The sequence below is a fragment of the Panthera leo genome, chromosome E1 (genome assembly GCF_018350215.1).
Source record: "Panthera leo isolate Ple1 chromosome E1, P.leo_Ple1_pat1.1, whole genome shotgun sequence".
NCBI classification, from domain to species: Eukaryota; Metazoa; Chordata; class Mammalia; order Carnivora; family Felidae; genus Panthera; species Panthera leo.
In genome coordinates this window covers 49,932,706-49,960,467 of record NC_056692.1, presented here as the reverse complement: position 1 = coordinate 49,960,467, position 27,762 = coordinate 49,932,706, and the positions used below count along the sequence as shown (strand labels likewise).

Sequence of the window (27,762 nt, the reverse complement as noted above, 5' to 3'; positions counted from 1 at the left end):
TGTCTCAAAATAAATAACAAATAAACTTAAAAACATATTTAGTAGAAATTACCTCCGATCAAACTAGTCCTTAGTACGTCTTAATCGAGTTAGTTACCAGTGTGCTCAGAAAAACAATTTTTAAAAAATGGCATTCTTAATATCAATAAACATTGCTTTAAGTAATTAGATAAGATGCAAGTCACATAATTTATTTATGATTGCAAAACTGCATGCCCAAATAATAATTTACTTATTTTTTTTGCCAGAGTTTTAAAAAATGTGTGTATATTTTTGAGAGAGAGAGAGAGTGTGTGCATACAAGTGGGGGAGGGGCAGAGAGAGGGGAACAGAGGACCCAAAGCGGACCCTCCTCCCCCCGCACTGATAGCAGAGAACCCGATGTTGGGCTCAAACTCATGAACTGAGAGATCATGACCCGAGCTGAAGTTGGATGCTCAACTGACTGAGCGACCCAGGCGCCCCTCGTATATTCTTTTTATCTGGGGGAGAAGTAATTATGTTATGTATATGTATACATATGTCCTATGTTTTTTTTAAAGATAGATACAGATACAGATGTAACTTTTTTTTTACCTTATGTTTTCCCCCAGTTTTATTAAGATATGCTTGATATACAGCACTGTATCAGTTTAAGGTATACAACATAATGGCTTGACTGACATACTCGGTGAAATGATTTTAAAACGTCATTTTAAAAGAGATTTTACATGCGACGTTGCCACCGCAGGATCCGTAGTTGTGAAAACCTACGCTTTCATAACGATAGCCGCCTGCCTTCTACCTCCAAGTATTCACCCGTTCGTAATTTATAAAATGAATGTGTCGCATTTGGAAAGAAAGCCTAATGTCATGTTAAAGACACGCTGTTCTGTGGACTTTTATGGTGACGTTGCTAAAAATCACCAGAGGGATTTTGTGTTGTGAGAGTTGAGGCATCAACAGCCACCTGGCTGATGCCGTGGCCAGTAGAGAGCAAAGATGTCCCTCGTGGTATATCAGGAATTAATCAGATAATATGAGGAATGGTGACGTTAATCACTTCCGGTGCCTTGGCTTTCTCGTGTTGTCAATAGGTCAAATGATTTTCTACCATATACCTTCGCTAAATTTTGTGTTTGCTTCCTGAGGACTTAGAATGCATGTTTGTTATATCGTAGGGTCACAGGTTCTCGATAGCATGTAACACCAAAAGGCTGAACTGCTTTCCTGTCCTCATGGATATCATCAGCAATGGGCTGCTTGGGATCTTTAATTCTTCGGAGCGCATTCAGACCGACAGAAGTACTTATTTTGAAGTAAGTATAATATTATCTCATTTACCTTGAGCCCTAAGAAGTTTTCAAGAAGACCCTTGAATATGCTGACATAATATGTTTGTTTGTTTGTCTGTTTTTATAATGTTTATTTATTGATTTTCAGAGGGAGAGAGAGAGAGAGAGAGTGAGAGAGAGAGAGAGAGAGAGAGAGAGAACCCCAAGCAGGCTCTCAGCTGTCAGCACAGGGAACACAATCTCACAATCTGAGATCATGACATGAGCCAAAATCAGAGTCAGATGCTTAACCAACTGAGCCACCCACGTGCCCCAATATCATGTTAATTTTTGTGAATTTGTCCTTGAATATGTGTATGTTTTAATTTTTTTTTTTTTTTAGTGTTTTAGTTATTCTTGAGAGAGAGAGAGAGCGCACACACATGCACAAGCAGGGGAGGGGCAGAGAGAGAGGGAGACACAGAATCTGAAGCAGGCTCCAGGCTCCGAACTGTCAGCACAGAGCCCGATGCGGGGCTCGAACTGACGAACCGTGAGACCATGACCTGAGCCAAAGTCGGACGCTTAACCGACTGAGCCACCCAGGCACCCTGAATGCATGTATGTTTTAAATACGTATAGTTTACGTTTCTGCGTTCATGCATACACACACATATATGCAGACACACACTATCTAGCAATGATTATGTAACATTGCAACCTGAATTGGGTGGCTTAGAGTCAATGGAACAGCAGAAAATATGATTAATTGGGAGAAGGAAATGACAGCCTCTCCTCTTAGATCTGTCACCACCTGTCACATCTGTGGTAATGGGACTTCATTGAAACAGCCAGTCTTAAAGGCCAGACTCTGTGGACTTTGTAACAACTCGACTTCCATAGGCTTTGGGTCAGCAATCCACAGAAAAATACAGATAAAAATTTCATCACAAGTTTTCTTGAGAAGTGAATAAGGCAATGCAAGCAGCAGGTTCAGTTGACCGAGTTATTGTAAAGACCAATAATAAGCACATAAACATAGAAAACCACAGGCACTCAGTAAATTGTGCTTATTAACGCAACTACTCTTAATATTACTTTTCTGGGGAGTGCACCAAGTTTCCATTAAAGAACGTTCAGCTTTGACTAGATCAGAGGCCAGGCTGAATTAAAACTAGAAGCAGATCTTGTGTAAAATCTAATCTCCTGGGGGGCGCCTGGTGGCTCAGTCAGTTAAGCGTCCAGCTCTTGATTTCAGCTCAGGTCAGGATCTCACAGTTGGTGAGTTCGAGCCCCACGTCAGGCTCTGCACCGTCACCATGGGAATTCTCTCTCTCCCTCTCTCTTTGCTTCCCCCCTGCTTGTGCATGTTCTCTCTCTCTCTCAAAATAAATAAATAAACTTATAAAGAATAAATAAAAATTAAAAAAAAATAAAATATAATTTTCCAGGTCTGCTGACATCCTGAGTCAGAATCTCCACGGTGGGGGGAGAGGGGGGGTGTGTGGATCTAATACCCCGCCATGTTGAATCTCCCTTCACCTTCTTGATATGATACCTTGGGAATACTGTGTAGTTTCCTGGTCGCTCTTTGTTATTAAGAATGATTCCAGTGCTGTCCAAAGCTTCAATGTCCTTTCCAATTCAAACACCACGGGGTCACTTTGTTGACCTAATGGATGTGGACTGGCGTGGGTGAGCTGCGGTGGACTTTGGCCTTTATTTTCCCCTTTTATTGTTTAACATCTTGGAGTAGAAAGGAGAGAGTTGATCTTGCTCTGGACGCCCTGCCCCACCCCCTCTTTCTGCTCCCTTCTGAGTAAAATGTTGCTGGCGCTGGAAGCCACGAGGAAGGATGGAGAGATTAAGACAGAAAGAAATGGTGCCGTGGAGACATCACTTCCTTCTCTAGCTGCATCTGCCACTGGTAGCTTCTACATATGTTGTCACCACAGCCTTGGTGACCTGTGTGATTGTCTCCGGTAGTGCTTGGCTTTGACCCCCGTCCCTTCTGTAGATGAAGATGTGCTCGATGTTGCCGAGCAGAATTTCCCTTCAGCCGCTGCCGAGATGTCCTCACTGCCAAGCTCTCTCCAGTTTCCCTTGTTCATTGTTTGATGTGCCCATCATGCAGGTAGTTTAACAACTTCCACCTCTGCTGTAACCTGTGCCTCTTCAGAAAGAGCTCTGAGGACTGTTGAGTGCCTCTTGCACGCTGTTGGAAAGCTATAGAGATTTGGGGTGTGATGAGGGCTGCCCCACGTTCCTCATAAGCACTTTACGGCATCGTTTTCTCCAACCACATCACAAGAGTCTTTCCTCCTGAAATCTCTTGAGAAGAAACAACTGTCTCCCTGTTCACAGGATGTCATAGACTTTGGGTCTAGAATTTCTTGTCTTGCTAGACAAGAAAGCGGGATGCAGGATTAAAATATGAGAGCTGGCTAATGTCCAGGAGAAGACAAGAGCCCCGATTAAGGGGCCTTGCTCCATTTTTATTAGGATCATGCTTACAAACATGGTGATGCACGGGCACAAAGAGACAATAAATCTGTGAACACTAACTGGTGGGTGTGAGGGAAAGGGGGTTTGGAAGATACACGGTGTTAGGCGTTTGGGTCAATACAAAACAAAATCCTGCCGCCGGGCAGATGGTTGTTAACAGCAGACAGGAGGCGCCATGTCTGTTTATCTTAGCCAGCCTAGGGGATAAGACAGATAAAGCAGGTAACCTCAGGGTCAACAAGGTACCTTTCTTTTGCTAATTAGCTCTGGGCAGCTTCACCAGGCAGAGCCAATAGCCCTATTTACCTGTTTACCCGATTTGGTCCTTTCTTCCAGTGAAAGCAGCTTTCTGCTATGGTACTAAATTGCGGGGTGTATCCGTCCAGAATCCCTAATCTTCTTTACCTCATATACCCTTGCATTGGGGTCTTTGCCCCGCCTTCTCGATACCTATTTACTTAATCTTGTTTACCCAAACTTGGGTGTGAGCATCCTGTGGCTTTGTAATTCTTTATGCCTTGTGAACCCATCCACGTGGGGCTCAGAGAATTCCTAAACTTATTCCCCACAACAGGAGGCTCCAGGTTAACCTCAGATACTTAGAACATTTACCGTGTGATTTACATGTATTATCATATTTCAATGTCTTAATAAGACTTTTAAGATGGACAGTATTATCATTATTATATTACACATCTAATGAAACTGCCACATAAAGAAGTGATGATATGTTTCCTTGGCTATTATGTTTGAAGAGGCTAGTGAATAATCTGGATAGGCAAGAGGAGAGCACTCCCAAGAATGAACAGATAACCCGCCCTGAGTTCCTGCCTTTACAAAGATGCCTTAACTACAAAGTATTTGCTACCCACCAGCCCAGCTGACCTCGAGTTCATGGTTGATAAATTCTCTTTGGGCATCCCCTGCTGATTTCCCCACCCAGCTTCTGGCATTCTCCTACAGTTCTGCAAGCCCATCCCCCTTGGATCTAAAGCACAGAGCTCGACGTTCCCGAGTGTTCTTAACCAGCCACTCCTGCATGTCCTCAACTGACCAAGTGACCCAGTGACGTCCGGTGTCCCTGGGGGTCCCTCCAGGCTGAGCCCCTACCAAACTCTGACTTTGGTGGGGTATGATCTCACATGGACATAGCATGTCGTTTACAAACCAAGTTGTGAGGAAGGAGGCTGGCTGTTTAGACTAATTGCGATTTTTCCATTCCCAAAGATCTCCCAGATCTGGAAAATCTACAAGGGTGACCACAGGGAAAGATATGAAATGGGTCCTTGGTGTCTTCTCTACCGTGTCCGGGGCTGAATCTCTGCATAAGCATCTTGAGCAGTTTTTATGTGCTCAGAAGGGCACTGAGGTTTAGGAGGGGCTAAGAGGAGAGGGAAGTAACACATGATACCTGACCTCAGATGACGTGCTGTGTAGTGAGACAACCAATCCCATATTAAACTAAGGCTTCTAGCAAAGCGCAAGGCCCTCCTTACCCTGCGTAGGATTTTTAATTGTTTAAATTCACTGCCCGTATGTAGAGGTGTGCTGGCCATTCTTCTCCCAGCCCCACCACCTATTTCCTCAAGAAATCTATATCTGCCAGGTCCCTGAAGGCATTTGAACTTGCCACTTCCACACCTCGTTGCGCTAAAGGAACGATTCTTTGCAAATGTTGGACTGAACTGATTTGGCCCCAGTTGCTGAGCGTAGCGAGATAGCTCTTCCACTGAAAGCACACCCACTCTGATGTCTATTAAAACATCGGCTAAATGTTGCCATCATGATGAGGTCAGAGGCACAGAGGCTTTGTGCCTGCCTCACGAGTTATTAACTGTGGGACCTTAGCCAACGGGTACAACTCCGTGGAGTTTGCTTCTTCCCCAGTTAAGCAGGATATATGTTCAAAATGCCCAGGTTCCTGCACCACGGGATTGAAAGAGTGTGGGTGAGAAGTTGCAAATGGGACCTTGGGAAGTGCTCTGGGGGGTTCGACCAGTTCACTTATTTGAATGGTTTAGTTAAGTACAGATGAACCATACATCCAGCTGCCATTAGCTCATGTGTTCTGCACGATTTCAGGAGCACGTGTCTTATGACCACGAGTACCTGAGTAACGCCTTCTTCTGGATCCCTGTCGCCGCCTGCTTTACTCCTTACATTGCAATGAGCAGCATCAGCGACTATAAAGTAAGAAGAGTTAACAAAGTCCTTATGTGTTCCTGTTACTCACAGACCCCTTCTCCACTATGATCGTTCCATTTACACGGAGGTGGTGAGCCCAGTTTGTGTGCTTGCAACAATGAATCGCCAGGCATTTTAAGAAAAGGTTGACAAGGGGCGCCTGGGTGGCTCAGTCGGTTAAGCGGCCGACTTCGGCTCAGGTCACGATCTCGCGGTCCGTGAGTCCGAGCCCCGCATCAGGCTCTGTGCTGACAGCTCAGAGCCCGGAGCCTGTTTCAGATTCTGTGTCTCCCTCTCTCTGGCCCCCTCCCTGTTCATGCTCTGTCTCTCCCTGTCTCAAAAATAAATAAAATGTTAAAAAAAAAATTAAAAAAAAAAAAAGAAAAGGTTGACAAATATGAAGCAAAGGTTACTTCTCTTAAACAAATTTGGGACCTCAGGAAGCTTGGGAGGTACCATCAGCTAACAGGGAACGGCAGCTTTCATCTGGTTCATCACTGAGGTTGTTATGGATAACCACAACCTTCTGACATCATCACAATGCCCCACTCAGGGATGGTTTTCACTTTCAGAAACTTCACCAAGTTAGTCAAAGTCCTAACCAACTCAGCACAGCACTTTGCCTTATTGTTGGAAAAGATGGCCCCTTTAAAGGTTCATTCGAGCTTCCTTCCGTTGGAACATACTTGCACTAAACATTTTTTTTTTAAGATATTCATCTAAAATTCAAATTTAATTGGCAGCCCCATGGTATTGATACGGCTTTCTCCTTAACCTCCACAGCCGGCCAATGGCGATGTCACAGAATTTGCTTCTGAAATACGTTTAGAATCTTTCCACGTTCCCCCACCCTCTCCTTCAACACCCTAGTCAGAGCCACTAACATCTCTCTCCTGAACGAGCACATCAGCCTCCCGCTGTTCACTGTGTGTGGATCCCCGTTAGTCTTCATATCCACTCTCCACACCGTGTGACAGAGCAATTAGTTAAAAACACACATCTAGCCACGTTGATTACCTGCCTAAGTCCCCTCTGTGGTTTCTTGCCAAACCGAAGGGTAAGAATGAAACTCTTGCTGCCTAGCTTGAAAAGCCATGCATGGTCTGGACCCGGATGTCTCTCTCCATTTTGAGATGACATCACTGTCACCCTGATGACTATGTCTAGCCTGCTGGCTTCTCTCCAGTTTCCCGAGAGCATCACCTGTACCCACGCAAGTCTTCTCTCCTATTCTCTCTGCCTGCCATGCTCCCTACCAGTCACCTGTATCACTCCCACTCACTGCTTAGATCCTAACTCGGGTCCTTCTCAAGAGAACCCTCTCTGACAGGTAGACTAATTACAATTCACCTCCCTTCTTTTTTAAAAAAAATTTTGAATGTTTATTTATTTTTTAGAGAGATGGAGCATGAGTGGGAGAGGGGCAGAGAGAGAGGGAGACACAGAATCCAAAGCAGGCTCCGGGCTCTGAGCTGTCATCACAGAGCCCAACGCGGGGCTCAAACTCTTGAACTGTGAAATCATGACCTGAACTGAAGTCAGACACTTAGCCAACTGAGCCCCCCAGGTGCCCCCAATTCATCTCCCTCCTAAAGGCTCTCACGTGATCCTTATCTTAACACTTTTAATTTTACTTCTTAAATTTTATTTTATTTTATTTTATTTTATTTTATTTTATTTTATTTTATTTTATATTTGAGAGAGAGCGGGAGAGGGGCAGGGAAAGAGAGAGAGAGAGAGAAAGATTGAAAATCCAAAGCAGGTTCTGTGCCCAGTGCGGAACCCAATGCAGGGCTCCATCCCATGAACCTGGGATCATGACCTGAGTCGAAATCAAGAGTCAAACGCTCAACCGACTGAGCCACTCAGGCACCCCACTTCTTAAATTTTAATGTGAACAATTTTGATTATGTAGCTTTTGCTACATTTATTTGCATGTTGCTTTTATCTACCTTCCTCACTGCAACTCAAACTCCCCAAGAACCCCATGACCAACACAAAGTCAGGCACATGGTGTGCTCAGTAAACAAACACATCAACGAACAGAAAACGTCCAGCTCTCTAACACGCCCTCACTATTATTCTCTCTCCTGCTTTTTTCTGGGTACATTCCCCTTTCCGGAATATTTGTCTCCATTCCAACTGTTTTCCTAACGAATGTCTTTACATAGACTCAATGTTAGATTTAAAATTTTTTATTACTTTTGTGCTTCACTGTTAGGAACATTCAAGTAACATTTTAAGCCTTGTGTTAAGACAGTCACTGCAACAATGTAGCTTATAGTGGGTCACAATATCAAAATCAACTTCCTCGTTTTCCTATGTAATAGCGAACGATGTGGTTTACTTCAAGGCAATAAATCAAGACCATTTTTATGTTATTAATTTTAGCAGACGTCTTCTTATGCCAACCTAAAGAGCGTGTAATGAAATTGACTTGTTAGAAGAGCATTCCATGGACCTAAAATAAAATGCCAATTATAAATGGACTGTTCACATCCAGCATAAATTTTAAGAGTCTTACGGGAAATTGCAAACCTACATCTTTTGCATCTGTGTACAATTTGTGTTCTCGCAAAAGGAAGGGTAGCATTGCAAAGAAAAGAACAGGAATTTTCTCACTGAGGCAATGCCCAGTCATGTGGTGGTGGAGCGTGAGCTGGTTATGTGAGTGCATTTCTCTCTTGGATGGTGACGTCACCATACGGTCCGGAGCACCACTGATCCCCCTGACAGAGGAGTATGGCAAGTGACCGTGTCAGTTACTAAATCGGTGTGATATATGAAAGGGACACAGGACAAAAGTGAATGATTTTGTGACCACGTATTTGCAATTTCTCAACTGTTCAGCAGTTTTGATGATGCCTCCTTTCCTTTACCAGAGCAAAGCTCACTCCCAGCTCCGGATTTCAGGCCTCTACCCTTCTGCTTACTGGTTTGGCCAGGCACTGGTGGATATTTCACTCTACTTCTTAATCCTCCTTCTCATGCAAATAATGGATTACGTGTTCAGCCCAGATGAGATTATATTTGTAATTCAAAACCTGTTAGTTCAGGTAAGTGGTAAAAATTATGAGATACTTTTATTAGACTGCATTTCATGAATGCCGTAACATGATTAATCTTAAACTAAAGAAATTCACGTTACCTTTCCTATAGCATGGTTTGGAAAGGTGAGGCTTAAGGCTGACTACTTTCCTGGAGAGTAGTTATGTTATCCAACCTTAACATTTCTGTTTTCAGATCTTGTGTAGTATTGGATATGTCTCTTCCCTGGTTTTCTTGACATACGTGATTTCATTCATTTTTCGCAATGGGAGGAAAAATAGTGGCGTCTGGTCATTTTTCTTCTTAATTGTAAGTACGCATTCAGTACACATCATTTTATTTTTAAATCATTTTTAAATAATTTTAAGAATATATGTCTTAAAGGCAAAATCAACGGGGCGGGGGGAGGGGGGGAGAATATCAAACTAAAAAAGCTCCTGCACAGAAAACCAAACAATCAACAAAATGATAGGGCAATGTATGGAATGGGGGAAATATTTACAAGCCATAGATCTAGTAAGGGGTTAATATCCGAGCTATGTAAGGAACCTAAATAACTCAATAGCAAAGTAAGCATCACCGTCATCATCCGATTTTAAAATGGGTAAGGGACATAGACATTTTTCTAAAGAACGCATCCAAATAGCTAACAGGTACGTGAAAATAAGCTTAATGTGACTAATCATCAGGGAAATGCAAGTCAAAACCACACTGAGCCATCACCTCCCACCTGTTAAAAAGGTTATTATCAAAAAGAGATAAGAAATGCTGGCAAGGATATGGAGAAAAGAGAATCCTTTACACTGTTACCGGGAATGTAAATTGGTGCAGCCACTGTGGAAAACAGTATGGAGTTTCCTCAGAAATTAAAAAAAAATACAAGTACTATATGATCCAGCAATTCTGCTTCTGGGTATTTATTCGAAAGAAATGAAATCACTATCTCTTAGAGATACGTGCACCCCATGTGTATTGTAGCATTGTTCACAATAGCCGAGACGTGGAAACAACCTAATTATCCACTGACAGACGAATAGCTACAGAAAATGTCGTATATACATACCATGGAATATTATTCAGCCATAATAATCCTGCTACTCGCAGGATTAACCTTGGGGAGATTAGGCTAAGTGAAATAAGTCAGACAGGAAGAGACAAATAGTGTATGATTTCACATATATCTGGAACCTAAAAAACCAACCTCATAGAAACAGAGAAATGAATGATGGTTACCAGGGGCTGTGGGTGAGGGAAATAGGGAGATATTGGTCAAAGGGTACAAATTTCGTTATCAGATGAGTAAGTTCTGGGGATCTGATTTACAGCATGATGATTATAGTTAACAAGGCTGTACCATTTACTTGAAAGTTGCTAAGAGAGTAGCTCTTAAATCTGCTCATTGTCACAACAAAATGGTAACTGTGTGAAGTTCGGGATGTGGTAACCAACCTTATTTTGGTAATCATTTCACAATATATATGTGTGTCAAATCATCCCATTGTACATCTTAAATTTATACAATGTTATATGTCAATAATATCTCAATAAAGCTGGTGGAAGAAAGATGAACCATTTAAGGATGAAATTAATCCAACCAAGAAATAAGCTAAAATAAAGAATTTAAGAAAATAAGAAATGCTACAAAAGCACTGGTCGGGACCACTGAATTCTGTTAAACATCCATGAAGATTGCATAGCTTTGGGAATCATGGTTATAACATATTTATATTTTCTTTTTTTTTTTCTTTTTCTTTTTTTAATTATTTTTTTTAACGTTTATTTAGAGACAGAGAGAGACAGAGCATGAACGGGGGGAGGGGCAGAGAGAGAGGGAGACACAGAATCGGAAGCAGGCTCCAGGCTCTGAGCCATCAGCCCAGAGCCCGACGCGGGGCTCAAACTCACGGACCGCGAGATCGTGACCTGAGCTGAAGTCGGACGCTTAACCGACTGAGCCACCCAGGCGCCCCAAACATATTTATATTTTAAAAATCCACAAAGTGTAATAGTTCCTTTTATAAAGCGAGCATAACTTTAACAACAAATCCTAAGAAAGAGCAAAAAAAAAAAAAAAAAAAATCAAATTAGCCTGGAGAATCAAGGACAGTTCCCTAAACAAAAACATGACAAAGAAAACCCAGAAGGAATTTAAAAGAAGAGGAAAAGCAGGCCAGTGATTTATTTCAGATTGTGATGATGGTTCAGTATGAGCAGCTATCAAACCAGCAGAGGAAAACAGCATGAATTAAGAAAACACCATACAATTCCTTTAAAAATGCCCAGTAAAAAGTATAAACACTGGAAGGACAAATTACTAAAAACCAAACTAAAAACAAAAAACATAGTAAGCTTATACAGCTGTTTGCTTAATATCAGCAATAAAACAAAGACACCTGCAGGAATCAATTGTAGCACCCTGTGTCAGTGAGGAGGCATAAAATACACACGGATTCATGGTTTATAAGAAAATAGAGTGTCGCCATCGTTTTGAAAAATTATCTGTTAGTAACTGTTGAAAATTCGAATTCACATAAATGTTAACCTGCATTTACACTTCTCAGAATCTCAGAATGTTTCCTTGAAGACGGTGAGTGTCGATCTACAAGGGTTTGTGTAGACCATCATTTACAGGGGCAGAGACATGGAAACAACATACTTTCTGAAGGCAAAACCGTGGAATCCTTGCACATCCCGTCAAGGAAATACTGTGCAGCTATGAAGGTGAAATAGCTGGTGTGCCTAAACCCAGACAGGTGTCTATGACCTGCTGTGAAATGGAAAAAAAATCCAGAGTAATATGTAAGAAATAGCCCTTTTGTCAGAATCCGAATTTCAGCAAGGATTCCAGCTGATTTGTGCACGCGCTGAATTTGAGAAGCCCTGTTGTGTCTTACAAATGTCAGTCACTCCAATACAGAATCGTGACACAATCTCGTGTCACAAAGAAAAAAAGAAAGCAAACGTGGTGGCAGTATGGCCTTAGGAGGCAAAAGTTGAAAATGGGAACCTTTGTGAGATGAATTCTCACTCTCTCGGAAAACATCCTAGAATTCAGATTCTTTCACGTTAGTGAAATTAGGCTGCACTTTATTTTTTAGATCACCATCTTCTCGATAGTTGCTACGGATCTAAATGAATATGGATTTCTAGGGCTATTTCTCTGCACTATATTAATACCACCTTTCACACTGATTGGCTCTCTATTCATTTTCTCCGAGGTAAGTAATTTCACACCTGCCATAGGGTCATGAAATGCGTGGCCATTGGAGATAGCTTAGAATATTGTAAAAATGTAGGTGGAGTCCTTATCTGTACCATATTTGAAGCCTCTGTCTTTGGAGAGATCATTCTCTTATCATAGGCAAGGGTCATGTTAGTCAATAAGGAAGTTCTGCCTTGGTTCATGAAGGTCAAAGGCAACTCCACAGTAGTGGAATGTTATAATTCTCATGATAACCCTCTCTCCTGGGAACAAATGACCCTAGTGGGAGGCTAATGAGATGTGCTTTTTCTGTTCATTTTAGACATATTAGGTTTAAGGTTCCTAATAGGCATGCGGTGGGAAATATGTAGCCGGTAGGGTGTTGGAGTCTGAAATTCAGCATGTGGTTACTGAGATTCATTAGCATATAAGTGACATCTAAAGCCATGGGGCCAGATTATATAACCTCCTGAGTCAGTATAAAAACTGGGCCAAGGGTTTGGCCTTGAACTCCAAAATTTAAAGATTGGGAAGAGGAAGAGTCAGCAAGTCAGGTTGAGAAGGAGCCCATGAGGTAGGAGAAAAAAATGGGGGACCGTCGTGTGCCAGAATCTCTTCTCAGAAACCCTCCTTAAACACTAAAAGCATCCGTACACTGGGTTGTGTGCCAGATGGCAATAAAGAATGTTTCAGGAAGGAGGGAGTGATTCAGCCATTAACACAGAGGTCTTAAAAGTTGACAACCGAGAAGAGACCGCTGGATTTGACTACATGGAAGCCATTGGTGATATTTACAAGATAGAACTCAACGGAGGTTGAACACAAAACCCAACAAGAGGAAGCTTAGTCGATAATGTGAAATGAGGAAGGGGTACAGGGCCTAGAGACAGCGACTTCTGGTTTTGCTGAAAAGAATAACAGGGAGATGGAAAATAGTTGAATGAGGAGAATAGTAAGCAATCATTTCAGAAAGTAGTCAGTAGCACTGACAGGAAGTACTAAAAGAGTCCTTGCCCTACTTTTCAAGTGAAGTCAGCAAAGTTGATGTCTTTGTTGTTGTTGGTTTGTTGTTATTGTTTTATCACAGCCTCCTCCTCGGATGCAGTTCAGGGCAGGTGGCATTGGATTCAGTCAGGGTTAGTGTTTTGCCACGTGAGTCCGACAAAGAAAAGGATAAAGGAGCAGCAGTTCTGTATAAGGAGGAATTGTAACAACAGACCAGGGAATGACGCAGTTAAGGAAATTAGGAGGTTTGTGGACAGTGAGAAAGGGGTTGGGTCGGTGGGTTGGAGGGTCACCAACTCCAAATCACGGAATAAGGCTAGTAGAGCAAGGAAGCTGAAAAAATAAAACATGATAGACAGGGCAAAGATTAGGGGGTCTGAAGTTGATTTGGGATGTGGTCCAGTTATTGAAAGTGGGTGACCAAGGCACGTGGGAGAGCAAGATCATCTGAAAGAATGCCAGGGTCCTGGCAAACTGTTCAATGAGAAAAAAAAAAAAAAGTCATCTTTTCTAGACAGTGGATGGCGGTGACGGTGGATGGCGGTGGTAGAGATTCACTATCTTAGCTTAACATTTTCAGAAAAAGGTCCTGGGAAACACAGCTCAAGAAACAAAATTGGCTCTTTACTCTTTATTTACTAAAGATTTGGGGGATGTTTCAAAATGTATTGTGACTCTCATGAAAATCATGCACTTAAGTATTATGCCTGTGTATTATGTATGCACATAAAATTATTGTGTATTGTAAATCTAATGACAACCATGGAAAACTCCAGGCGAATAGCTTTTGTCTTTAGCATGAGGGGTTGTCAGGACTATTCTCAGAGCCGGTGGAGCAAGGGACAGAGCAACATAATGGTTCCAGGGCCGTTGGACAAGAAGAGACAGAAGGAAAGCAGATGTAGAGAGCAAGGCAGGTGAAATTAGGGGAGAGGGTTTGTCTTAAGATGAATCCTGCCCATGGCTTTGATGGGTCAGGACAAATCCTGCTGACGCAGTGTATAGAAGCATCTGAGCTTAGAGCCAAGCACAGGATAACAGGACACTGAGTGACCTTGAAACCAAGGAAGACACATTACGCAGAAATTGACTTTTACCTGATGCACAAGAGAAAACTCTGGCAAGGTCATTTAATGGACATTCGTTTATCTTAGATGAGATGAGATTCAAGAACAGATAGAGGTTCATCTAAACATGCCTTGCCTCATTTTGCAGATTTCTCCCGACTCCACGGATTATTTAGGAGCTTCAGAACATCAGATTGGATTTCTGGCCCTGCTAATAGTAAGAATACATTTCCATTTAAATGTTTTTGCATGAGAGGGACACATTTGGATGCTTAGCATTGAGTTAAAAAGTTTGATATTGGCCCTTAAAAGTCCAGCATTTTAGGCGTCTGAAACAACACCACACACACACACACACACACACACACACACACACACACGCATGCACGCACACGTGGGCTTTAAAATCTGGACCATATGTGTGTAAAAATCATCTGACACTGAGTATGAAGTCCAAGTTCGCGATGGCACGAATAGCCTAGTACCAACTTACTACTATCTGGTCTGTTGTGGTTTCTCTGAAAAGTAGTGAAGTTAGCTCTGAGAGTTTCATTGGGCATTAGATTCTCTTTCAAACTTGTGAAAATGTTATCAGACCTACCTTTGTACATATGCTCAAACTCCTTAAACAAATTCCAGCGCTGAAATTGTTGTTTTTATGGCGATTTCTAATACTAATTGTCTTTTTCTCCCCTTAGCCTTACCTTCACTTTTGCATTTTTGTTTTTGTTCTCCGGTGTCTGGAAATGAAGTTCAGGAAGAAATTAATGAGAAAAGATCCTGTGTTCAGGTTGAGAAAATTCAAAGAAAATTTCATGTTTTATTTTAATACTCATTGCGGAAAACATTTTAATATGCCTAAGTTGATTACGTAAAAATTACTGCACGGGATTGTTTTGTAGGAATTGTGTACTATACAAAATTATTATAATTCATGCTATTTTAATGAGCTTGCTACAGTGAGAGAAGCCACATTAGCACACATAAGACGCCAAAAAATTAAGGAATACCGTAATTTCACTTACATACTAGAAGAAAGTTATATATGAGAGGTCAAATCTCGAAAATAATGGCTAAGTGTAGCCAATCCAGGAAGATAGAATAGTCTGAGCAAAAGAACAAAAGTTGATATAAACACCACCTTCCTATAGATTTGAGAAGGCAGCTGGAAAGAACTTTACATTTGTGTCAAATGATAATAGAAAATTAAGTTGAAGCTAAATTTTGGAGGGTTTTGGAATAGAGAAGCATAGAGGAGATTTTGCAGATTGCATAACGGGAAACCGAGACCGGTGTGGTTTGGAAACTTCGCCTAACTTACAAAATATGCATCAAGTTCAAGTGCGAAGTAGGTGTTAGGGCAGGAGTATGACAAGATGACAGCCATGTTTTAGGAAATCTGTTTACAGCAGTAATTTGTAACAGTATGAAGGAGGGAGCTGAGAATCCACAGTCCTCAGTGGTGGGGATGATGAAGCAAAGAATTGAATTGAATTGAATTGAATTGAATTGAATTGAATTGGTAACAATCAGGAATGGGGGATTCTGACCTATTCCTACGAAAAGACAGTGCTCACTTACTGGTGATTCTGTGCCCTGGATTTTCTGGGATGCATCCCTGATTCCAACTGTTTTAATCCACAGTTCTTGCAAGGTCTTCAGAATTCCATCCATGTCAAAATTACAGTTGCTAGGTGCCTTTTTCGTGCAAATGGTGGCCCCAAATCTTTTGCCAGAGAGTATGTACTATTTTATTATTTTTAAAAAAAGCCACAACTGACGAGGAAAATTAAACCTAGGCAGAAAGCAAGGATGATGTAAGAGTAGCCTCAGTTGCCTCATTGATGGAAACCAGGCTGTTTGCAAGGCAGACAGTAGAGAGCAGAAAAATGGAGCCTGCGTTGTACTCAGAGATCATCTATTCAAATGATCGAGCAGTCTGCAGAATGTTCACTATTTTTGCGACAAGCTTTTCAACTGGAAACCTGTTATTAACAGACTGTTTTGGTTTTAGAATTTCTCCAAGAGGCAGCGATATTTGTCCAAACCCTGAAGAACCCGAAGGGGAGGATAAAGATGTTCAGATGGAAAGGATGAGAACCACAAATGCAGTGACGGTTGCAGATGTCGAAGAGGTCAAGCCACTACACATCTTCATCCAAGAAAGGGGGCTACTTCCCCATCTCAGTCTTTTGAGAAACACTTTGAGGTTCTTTCATCGTCACCCACGTAGCTCAATACTTGACATCAGTGACTAAGCAGTGCCCACAACGATAAGAGAACAAGGGAAATACACACACGTGCTCGTGGACACAGATTTGTTAATTTAGTTTTCAGGGTCGCAGTTTGGGGAAGCAAAGCTAAACATTACAAAACCTAAGTCAGACTTTGTGAGTTTTGTGAGCTGAGTAAAGCTTGCTGCAAGACGAGACGGTGTATCCGGGGCGTATGTGTGTTTGTGTGCATGTGTGTACGTGTGTGTGTGTGTCTTAACAGCCCTGTTGGGTTGGTGGATGTGTCTATTCCTATTTCCAGAGGAAGGGCGAGGACAGATCATGCGATACGGTGCAAATGTTATCTCCTACAGGGCGACAGCCTGGGAGGGCTCACTTGAAAATGGCAGTTTCTGGGAAAAGGACCTGTCTGAGTCATGACTCTGCACAGGGAAAAATGTGGCTGGAGGGAGTGTGGAACACTCCCTCATTTCAAGGTGAGAAGAAAGGCCCGTTGTTACTTGACTGTCTCTGCAGAAACCAGTCATCATTGCGAGCTGTCTGCGGAAGGAGTATGCGGGCAAGAAGAGGAACTGTTTTGCCAAGAGGAAGAAAAAAGTGGCCATAAGAAATGTCTCCTTCTGTGTTAAAAAAGGTTGGAGAAAGCAGTTTCAACTGTTTGCAGAGCTAGCTTGACCTCTGGAGATGAGTTCTTTGGGAGGGAGTAATAGTTCCTGAATATGGGGCCCTCTGTTGATGATTCTACAAAGCAGCCAGCTCGTCAGCAGGCACAGGCACATCCATCCTCCTTAGAAGCCTCAGTGATGATATAACAGTGGGGTTTTTTTTTTCTTTGCCTAAGAAGACAGCTATGTCTGTTCTATTAAAACAGGCAAATAGACAAAAAAGCGTAACAGCAGGAGAAACAAACAAAAAACAATAAAACTCCAAAAAACAAAAACAAAAAGAGGCAGTCTTTCTATTAAGAAGGCTGGGGTAGCTTTTAAAGTAATATCATTTATTTCATCCAGGGATTGTGGACAGGAGGGAACTCACTGGGGCCCAGCAGTACATTGTGCATTCAAGCAAACAACACATTTTGGACAAGGGCCCCTTAAATGCAACAGACTCTGGGATCAAAATTTGTTTCAATTCCAGCTCGGCATCTTACTGGCTTTACGACTATGGGCAGCTTACATATCCCTCCTGAGTTTCTTTGCCATAAAAGGAAGCCAATAACAAAGCTAGGTGTGTGTGGGAGGGAGGAGGGGGATAGGTGAGATACTATATTCGTGCACTTGACACAGAGCTTGACACATCGTGAGCCCTCCAGTGGTATTTGTCTTTGTGCTGTAATTATTTGAAGCAATAACTCTGAGCCCACCTGTCTCTTTCAGGTGAAGTCATAGGGTTCTTAGGACACAATGGAGCTGGTAAAAGTACAACTATTAAGATGATAACTGGAGACACAAATCCAACCTCAGGGCAGGTCAGTAAACACACAGAAATCTGGTCATTAATGCCGCCTAAAACAAGCATTAACTAATGAACACCGATGACAATCTTAAAAACACGTAAAGGATCCTTTCTTATTAATCCATTGATTGATGCACTGAATGAAGAGAACTAAGTAAAAATTTCTCTCCTTAATTCCAAAAATAGTTAGGTGCTGAACAAGGGCTACATAGTATCTCTAATATCCTTTTTATCGAATGAAAGATAGCGACACTAAAAGGAAATGTTTGGGTAAGTAAAGCTGAACACTAGCTTTATTCGTGGTCAAATGATTTGGGGTGTTTTGGTTTTGGTTTTGGTTTTGGTTTTGGTTTTGGTTTTGGTTTTTTTTTTTGACTTGTGTATCCTGAGGACTTGTTGAATTGAATTGCCAAGATCCAGGGCCCAGGGAGCAATCATGAAGAGAGGTTGTGCAGTGGTGTGGTTTGCCACAGAGGTTTCCAAGTTGTCTTTCCATTTCTACGCTTGCCTCACACGGCCGCCGAAGCAGTCCTGAAAAGATGCAGATGAGATCATGTCTCTATCCTACTTAGCATCCTTCAGGTAGATTTGACCCCAAATCTTGGGGCGCCTGGGTGGCTCAGTCGGTGGAACGTCCGACTCTTGATTTCGTCTCAGGTCATGATCCCAGAGTTGTGGGATCGAGCCCTCCATGCTGAGCGTGGAGCCTGCTTGGGATTCTCTCTCCCTCTTCCCCTCTCCTGCTCTCTCCCCGCTTCTCAAAAAATTAAATGTAAATAAATAAATAAATAAATAAATAGGAAGATCCAAAATCTTTACTATGACCAAAAAAGGCCCTGCAAGATCTGGGCTCAGCTCACCCCTTACTCAGATTGGCCTTTGGTCACCTTCCCTCTCTAGGATCTTTGGGTTTATGTTTCCATTGGCAAAGAGTGCTCTTCCTTAGGCTTTGCATAGACTTGGTTACCTCCTTCTTGCGACCTTAAAATTCACCTCCCCAAAAGGACTTTCCCTGACTACACTCGTAGCTACGATGGATCTTCGCTTTTTATTCTTTATCACATTTATTGCCTTGAAAGCAGCAAGCGGGGGCTAGAATTCATCCCCATATGTGCTGACGTGCTTTTATTTCCCATTTCTCTCTCTAGATTGAAAGTTCTGTGAGCCCACATTAACTAGTTGTCTCCTCTTTTGTACTGGGGAGAGAGAATATAGCATCAAGGTCAAGGGCTTGGATTCTGAAGGCAGATCCCGGCTTTAACCCCCGGTTTACCTTGTGTGACCTTCTGCCCGGGTTTTTAAATCGATGCACACATTAGTTTTCTCCTATGTGAAACAGGGATGATAAAACTAATATCTGAGTCAAATACAGTTTTTCTAAGGGTAAAGTACTTCGAAACACATAAGATGCTCAGATTCTGGCACCTAGTAAGCCCTGGTACACACGACCTGTTAATGCGATCATATGGCACAGTGACTAGCTCATAAAAATAAAAAAGTGCTATGTATCGGTATTTATGGGTTCCTGTGGGCCAGACTAGTGCCCAGGACTTTTCGTTTATTACCTTAGTGCAGGATTTCTCAAGCCTGGCACTGGTAACATTTTGGACTAGACAATTTTTATTGTGAGGGACTGTCCTCTGCCTTGTAGGATATCGAGCAGCCTCCCCAACCTGTATGCACTCGATCCCAGCAGCACCCAAGTGTAACAACCAAAAACAGCTGCAGACATTACCAGATGTCCTCTGGAAGGAGGATTGCCCCTAATTGAGGATCACTGCCTTATTTTACGACAAACTTGTGAAACAGATCCTATAATTATAGCTAATTTGACATTGGGGAAATAGAATCCTCGATGAGTATCAAATCCTTTGAATGTTTGGATCAGTGAAGGAAGTCAAGCAACGGACAACCAAGTAAGCGACCCTGAACTCAATCAAGGTAATGGACTTGGTAATAAAGTCTAAACTACAGTAGAGGGATACGACAATGGGGGATATCTTCCTTTTGATTTCTGGCGTTATTACCATCTTTTTCCTAGAGCTAAGTGATCCCTTATTTACTTTTGCCCTCTTGGCTGCCATGGGTGTGAGAGAAGGGCATCCCTGAAATATGCCCTCACGTGCACATACACAGGTATACACAATTTTGGACTGAATGTGAGAATGAACTTTCTGTGCAGGTGGTGTTGAAAGGGAGTGGCGAAGGAGCCTCCCTCGGGTTCCTGGGGTACTGTCCTCAGGAGAACGTGCTCTGGCCCAACCTGTCAGTGAGGGAACACCTGGAGGTGTTTGCCGCCATCAGAGGGCTGAAGAAGGGGGACGCCACTGTCACCATCACACGGTACATGGGGGGAGACACGCCCGTTCACTCCTGGAGGGATGTGGTAGGAATGACGTTGACCCAGAATTAAGGAAGGATTAAGATTCAGATCCGAACTGATGACTCCATTCTTGTGGGAGAAGACTTTGTCACCAAGAAGCCAGTCCAGTGTTGTCTTCTCACACATTAAGCTGGAGAGAAAATTTTCATATTATTCTCCTTTTAAAATATAATTTATTGTCAAGTTGGTTTCCATACAACACCCGGTGCTCATCCCAACAAGCGCCCTCCTCCGTGCCCATCACCCACTTTCCCCTCTCCCCCAGCCCCCATCAATCCTCAGTTTGTTCTCTGTATTTAAGAGTCTCTTATGGTTTGCCTCATATTATTCTTAATATGGAAAGAAGTCATTGAAAATATGTATTTGACCGCCAAGAAAGGTTCATGAAGTATCCTAGGTAGTTTCGATTTTATGATCACTCAGAATACTTTTTTTTTAAAGAAACTTTTTTTTTAAGTTTATTTATTTATTTTGAGAGAGAGAGAGAGAGAGCATGAGCAGAGGAGGGGCAGAGAAAGAGGGAGAAAGACTCCCAAGCAGTCTCCATGCTGTCAGCGCAGAGCCTGATGTGGGACTCGATCTCACAGCCGTGAGATCATGACCTGAGCTGAAACCGAGAGTCAGATGTTTAACCGACTGCACCACCCAGGCGCCCCGATCACTCAGAATACTCTTTTTTAAATGTCTCTTAATATAGTGGTTGCTCTGATTTGCCTATTCGTCTACGTATATTCCCCATCGTGTGGCGGTAATATGGATTGACTTGCTCCTCTTCCTTCAGGTTGGCGGATGTGCTCAAGCTTCGGGACCAGCTGAAGCTGCCCGTGAGGACCTTATCCGAGGGAATAAAGAGGAAGGTAAGAGGGGGGGCTCAGCGTTCCTCTGCACACCCCACATGTCGGCCCCAGACACGCTGTTCCTCTCGTTCCAGCTGTGCTTTGCGCTGAGCATCCTGGGAAACCCATCGGTGGTGCTTCTGGACGAGCCGTCCACGGGGATGGACCCCGAGGGACAGCAGCACATGTGGTGAGGAGGTGTCATGAGTAACCCTAAGTGAATTTATTAATCCTATAACAACTGACCTTCACAATCGTTGTTTATAAGGTGAAAGACACCGCATTATCAGATAATGCAATACTAAAGGGGGAAGGATCTAATGTCTTATCACAGCCAGTTTTTATTCAGGAGAAAAAGATCATTCTAACACCTTAATACTCAGTGAATTTCGTTTTCCTGGTAGGTCTTCTGGGTATGCGTGGCCCTTTTTATACTCAACCAAACCCACCTATTATTATTCAGGCTTGATTTCTGCAGCATCACCTGATACACAGTTCTTATGGAGGAAAAAAAAAAAAATCCCAAGTCCTTAGGAATATTCTAAGATCATTCAGCCCCAGCCGTGCTCTGAATGATATACTCTACCCAATAGTTTGGTTATTTACATGACTGTTGTCCCTCCGAAACTCCTTGCTAATCTGAATTCACTAGTTGCTTCATGGGTGCCAATGGAGGTGCGTTTATAAGTCTTTTCGTCTTGCCCTGAGCGTTTCCACTAGGTAACATGCCCCTTGACCTAACTTTAGGCAGGTGATCCGGGCCACCTTTAGGAACACGGAGAGAGGCGCCCTCCTGACCACGCATTACATGGCAGAAGCTGAGGCCGTGTGTGACCGCGTGGCCATCATGGTGTCTGGAAGGCTGAGGTGGGTGGCCGGCCACACCCACACTTGGTCTCCAGTGGGACCTGAGCAAAGCACATTTCCCTGCACCGGGTTATCCCCATACAGGGGCGGGAGTGGCTGCCTGCTCCCCCTCTGCATGGCTCTGGCCTCCCGAGGCTGAAATTCACCGGCAATAGATTCACCTTCTTCTCCTGCGTGACTTTGTCTTCCTCCAACCTCCAGATGTATTGGTTCCATACAACATCTGAAAAGCAAATTTGGCAAAGATTATCTGCTAGAGATGAAGGTGAAGACGCCCACCCAAGTGAAGCCCCTCCACTGTGAAATTCTGAGGCTTTTCCCCCAGGCTGCTCGGCAGGAAAGGTAAACATAGGTGTTAGTTTGTTTCATCGTTTTGTTTTTCTGTTCTCTCTTTCTATATGTTGTGTTTTTTTATTATGGTGAAGAGAAACAAAAGCTTTACTTGAGCTTTTATTTATTTATTTATTTTTAACTCTATGGTCATTGCGAGTACTTTAATTATTAGAGAAAGGTCCAATTCCAAAGGATACCCCAGCAAAGAAATAAGAGAACAATGTGCTGATTTGGAAGCTGACTGTTGTGAGGGAATTCACATATGTTCCTGGTGGTTCTGTCACGTGCCGGGTCCCAATGCACGCGAGGACCTAGGTCATCGTGATCCTTTCTAGAGGGTAAAACCATCCCCATTAAACGCATTAGTGTACAAAGCCCATGCCCAGTACTAGACATCAGTCAAAGCTCGGTGAGTGGTGGCTCTTAACATTTTTGTTATTATCAGTAATGGCATTTGAGGCTCAGGTAGGTGAGATAATGCCAAATCCTAACAGTGGAGCCTGGAGGTGAACGAAGTCCTTTTTACTTAAATGTGGATTCTCTTCTCACGAAGAGGGATGGTACGTAATCCTGCTCCTTCCCTTCTTGAGGTGTAGATGCTGCCGGTTTCCTCCTTTCTGTCTCCCAATCCCCCCCAAGAGGAAAAGGGACCCTTATTGTAAGAGCCGCCTCATGCTTCTGCTTTAGTAAAGTGACTTCTTGTTGATTAAAGAGCAGCCACATGATGGCTGCGTCCACCTGCAGATGCACACAAAATTGGGGATGACATTGTTGCTGCCTTTTCCACATGCGTTCGTCCATGGTTATCTTCTTGAAACCTGAATCTCAACCTCACTCTCTCTTTCTCACAGGTACTCCTCACTGATGGTCTATAGGTTGCCTGTTGAGGATGTGCGACCCTTATCACAGGCTTTCTTCAAATTGGAGATAGGTAAGAGTGACTATTGAGAGATAGGACTCGGGAAAACAGAGAAATTCAAATCTCGTGTAAGACCAGCATAGAGTTACACGGACATGAAATCATACTGTCATACCATAAATAAAGGATTAAGACTTTTCATCCAGTGGTTCTCACCCACGAGTGATCTGGCAATGTCTGTGGATATCTTTGGCTGTCACAACCGGGGGTGGAGTTGAAGGGTGTGACTGGTAGGTCACCCCCAGGTCAAGGCCAGGGCTGATGTTAAACATCCTGTAATGCACACAGGTCAGCCCCTCCCATTGCAAAGAGTGATCGCACTGAGATATCATTAGTGCCAAGGTTGAGAAATCCCCTCCTAATTGAATGAGGCTCTAGAGGGAAGAGATCGTTGGCATCTGGGGCTGGAGTGTCCACAAATTCTTACAAAAAAATAAAAACAAACAATATATGATTGCTTTTGTCTGTAGGTACTCTTAAACAGCACTGGATGTTGATAAGGAGGTTCCTCTCTGTTGATATGGGCTAAGCCATAATTCTTTTCTAGACTCTTGGATGGTGATCTTTATATACTGCTTTGATCTACCATGGGCTCGGTATTTGCCTATCATGCCAGTGTACGAAATCTGATAAAAAGCTGAACACCCTCCCCCTCTTCTTGATCTGTGCTTTCTTGTCCCCTGTCCATCATTAGAAGCCCCAGGATTCTAGTTCTTAGAGAAATGTTTCTCCTTGACACAAGGTTAGGATTGCCCCAGATAGCTTTTCTCTTCACTTTCTCCTTCTGCCGGTCACCCTTGCTCTAGGGTCTATGTATCCATTTTCACAGTGGGCCATTTTGGCCTAGTGATCAATTTTGCATCATTCCAGCGGGAGGGAATCCCACAGCAGACTCAAACCAACATGAAGTGTTTCATAACCAATTAGGGGCAGGGAGGGGGATGTTCCAGGAACGCCGCCTCCCTGGAGTACAATGGAGCCTTTTCTTAAGAGCCTTCTAATGTTTCTGCTTTTAAAAATGTTCCCTCCCACCTCGAGTTCCTTCTGCCGTGTTTAGTTTGCTAACAGTAAAGTTCTCACTTGGAGGAAAAACCCAACTTTTTATCACAGTTTCCCGCTCCCCTGTGTCATGGAAACGTAAGTTAGCATTTTTTTTCTCTCCGAATGTTAAGTTACACACAGTCACATTCTCAGCTGCAGTACATGTATTCAATGAGGTGGGCCCAATAGTGTGCAAGCACAACGCATGCCCATGACCATTCCTCTGTCGTGCTACACACACTCATTCTCCCACGCCATCAGATCACTCTGGGGTTTTGCAGACTGCAATACTCCAGCCTCCCATGCCCACTCCAGGTCGGAGCTGCTTAATATTTGGAGACCCGAAGCTAGGGAGTCAGGATGGTTGGTCTTAACTCCCTTCTTATACTTTTCCCTCCTCTGCTCGTAAGCTGATGTTTTAAGCCTCTCCAGTGTGGAGTGTAAGGGGAGGGAAGAAGAAATAATATGACAGCAATGCTCGATTAGATTAAGCTTTGCTTAATCTAAGTCCCTTTGAGCTGTACAAAGGTACCGGGGCCTCCTGTGCAGAGATGATCAATCACTGGTCCTTTCACGGGGTGCCTTTGTGAGTTCCTTCAAGACTCCCTCTCCCCTCCCGTCTGCCACCTCTGACTACAGCTTCCATTCTGGAGTGGGCGATGCCTTCTCCTCTTGGTCTCTGCGTGTCTTGCAGCCTCCGGGCCACTTCTTGGTACCCCCTTACCCTTCCAAGAGATCTCTTGGGGTACCCCCCATGGGATGCACCACCTTTGCCTCTCCACACTCTGAAAGTGCAGGGCCATCACCGTCCACAATCCTTTACATGTTCCCAGACATGAGTCAAGGACCCCACCCCACGTGCCCAGACTGCAAGCCGATCCTACCGCATTCTCTGTCCACATCCGGTAACTGTCCACAAGAAACCTTTGCTTTCTAGTCTTACCTCTCTGTTCATTATTTTCTTCCTTTTACGTGTCTGCTCGTTTGAGGTCTTAATCACAGTCTACACGGATAACAGTAGGTAAAAAAAAAAAAGGGGGGGATTAGACAAAGTTTGGTCTATGAAGGGACCATTTGCAAAGGGGCAAGGCTCAGCGTAAGTACCCAAGGCTAGAAACGGGAAAAATGTTGCCATTCTTAGGTCCGAAGAGACTAAGAGAGGGAGCAGTGGCTGGAATCCAGGAGTAGAATCATGTAGAATTTCCACCTTGTGGGAAGCAGGGACTTTCAATCACGGCGCAAAGTTGATGTGAGGGAGGGAGTGAAGGAAGGAATAAAGGCCTTGAGCCCCCCTCTCCTCTGCCCCTCCTCATGAACTGCCACTGGTAGAAAACACCAGAAAAAGCCTCTTAAGTCAGCCTGTGGAACAAAGATCAGAGTAAAGAAGAGGGAAGGTGGACATAGAGGGGCACATGCTGGTGTTCTAGCCCAAAGGGAACCATCTCTTAGCTTACCCTGCATAGGTGACCTGGAGCCCCTTACGTTGTGTTCCAGTCTTGTGTGGCCCTGCCCAAACTCTAAGACAGCGGGAGAGTATTTCCAGCTTGTTACAAGACCATAGGGTGAATCTGCCTCTCCGTGTTCAGTATACGTGCTTCCGAAGCAAGCACGTGCCTTTCCATATTAATCCGAGAATATCTATTACCTTATATTTTAGATTTTAAAATCTATTTGCATGTACATTTTTGTACATAGCTTGGTAAAACTCTCCAGATAAAAAGGATGTGAACTCCTCATGTGCACCCATCTTTCTGCAGTTAAACAGAGCTTCGACCTGGAGGAGTACAGCCTCTCGCAGTCCACCCTGGAGCAGGTGCGTCCGTTTTAGGGACTTTGTTGCATCCGTGGGACAGAAGTGTACAAGCTGTGCCCGTGCTTTGCACTCGCTTGGAGCTGCGGGAGGCAGCGTGACCTCCCCGTCTCTTCATTTCTCGCCCCTCTCAGGTGTTCCTGGAGCTCTCCAAGGAGCAGGAGCTGGATGACTTTGACGAAGAACTTGACCCCTCAGTTAGATGGAAGCTCCTCCCCCAGGAGGACCCTTGACGCGCCAAACACCCTATGTTTCTCTTTAAGCTTCTGCCTCGTTTGAAAGAGAATATTTTATATCATTAATATATCTTATCTCAGACATGATATAAAATGCTTTTGAAACTCATGCCACCATTTTTCTCAATAATATTACATATAGTGGGACTAAGGAGCCAAGTCAGTGAGAACAGTCGTGAAACCAGACCACGCGGCTTCTATACCAGCAACGAAATCCCACATTTCATAGGGTAGTCAATTAAAAATGCATTTATTATAGAATGTTTGGGTTTCTGAGGATGAGACAGAGATAGTTTTATTTTCTGTCTTCAAACATCAAAATACTGACTATCTTCTTATCCTTTTGAATGCAGTACATAAGTACAAAGTAAGACCTAATCCTGATTTTGGGGGAAAGGGAGGCAGTGATTATTCAACAGCACAGTATTTGCTTTAAAAAAAAATTTTTATTTAAATTCCAGTTAGTTAAACATACAGTGTAATAGTAGTTTCAGGTGCACAATATAGTGATTCAACACTTGCATACGGCACCCGGTGTTTATCACAAGTATTCGCTTTTGGTAATTCAGTTGATTTGGGTTTTTGTTGTTGTTGTCGTTGTTGTTGGTTTTTAATACCTGCATTTTCCTTTTCTGTCATTTTTCCGATTTTCTATTGCACAGTCTATATTTTGTCCGTTGTGACCGTACAGGAAATTTGAAACCTATTAAGTAATTTCAGTAGGAATTTCAATAATCAAGTTGACGAAAGTTTAAAAATTACATATCTTACATACAATCTTGAAACATATTTCTGATTTTGCATTTTTTTTTTTATGATGCAAGCGTCTATCCTCATGCAGATCTTAATTTCTCGTGTTGATGTACGTTACGACTTCTCTAACTGGTGACCCTGTAGACAGCTTAAAATCAATGCAATATACTTGTATACTCTTACTTGGGTGTTTTGTTGTTACTGTTACAATTATTGTTGCCAGCTGTTACCGTCTGAATTGTGTTTCCCCGAAATTCATATGCTAACGCTCTGAACTGTGTGACGGTATTTGGAGATGGGACCTTTAAGGAGATAATTAAGGTTCAGTGAGGTCATAAGATCGGGGCCTCAATCCAATAGCACTGGTATCTTTATAAGAAGGGGAAGAGACGCCATATCTCTGTGCACTCACAGGGAAAAGATTACATGAAGACACGGCGGGATGGCTGTTTGCAAGCCAAGAAGAAAGATGTCGCCGGAAACCACATTTCCTGGAAACTATCTTGGGAGTTAGCATTTGGAGATGAGCTGCTTACAGAACCATCTGGACTGCACAGGACCGAGCCATGAAACACACACCACATACTCTAAAACAAAACCAAAAAATGGAACCACTACAAAATACTTTCTG

General features: G+C 43.1%; 1 protein-coding gene across 1 annotated transcript in view; it reads left to right on the top strand.

Moving 5' to 3' along the window:
• The window catches only part of ABCA9 (ATP binding cassette subfamily A member 9), a 62,373-nt gene extending 35,060 nt beyond the window's left edge, over nt 1–27,313 (top strand). The window contains exons 22-39 of the mRNA XM_042916227.1: nt 1,161–1,298; nt 5,841–5,948; nt 8,825–8,998; nt 9,186–9,299; nt 12,089–12,208; nt 14,413–14,481; nt 14,963–15,054; nt 16,279–16,399; nt 17,015–17,132; nt 17,875–17,966; nt 20,136–20,296; nt 21,118–21,193; nt 21,268–21,362; nt 21,920–22,039; nt 22,241–22,381; nt 23,224–23,303; nt 26,090–26,145; nt 26,277–27,313. Coding sequence (XP_042772161.1) covers nt 1,161–1,298; nt 5,841–5,948; nt 8,825–8,998; nt 9,186–9,299; nt 12,089–12,208; nt 14,413–14,481; nt 14,963–15,054; nt 16,279–16,399; nt 17,015–17,132; nt 17,875–17,966; nt 20,136–20,296; nt 21,118–21,193; nt 21,268–21,362; nt 21,920–22,039; nt 22,241–22,381; nt 23,224–23,303; nt 26,090–26,145; nt 26,277–26,375 — 1,974 coding nt within the window. The 3' untranslated portion in view covers nt 26,376–27,313. The remainder of the gene's footprint in view (nt 1–1,160; nt 1,299–5,840; nt 5,949–8,824; nt 8,999–9,185; nt 9,300–12,088; nt 12,209–14,412; nt 14,482–14,962; nt 15,055–16,278; nt 16,400–17,014; nt 17,133–17,874; nt 17,967–20,135; nt 20,297–21,117; nt 21,194–21,267; nt 21,363–21,919; nt 22,040–22,240; nt 22,382–23,223; nt 23,304–26,089; nt 26,146–26,276) is intronic.
• The last annotated feature ends 449 nt before the right edge of the window (nt 27,314–27,762 follow it).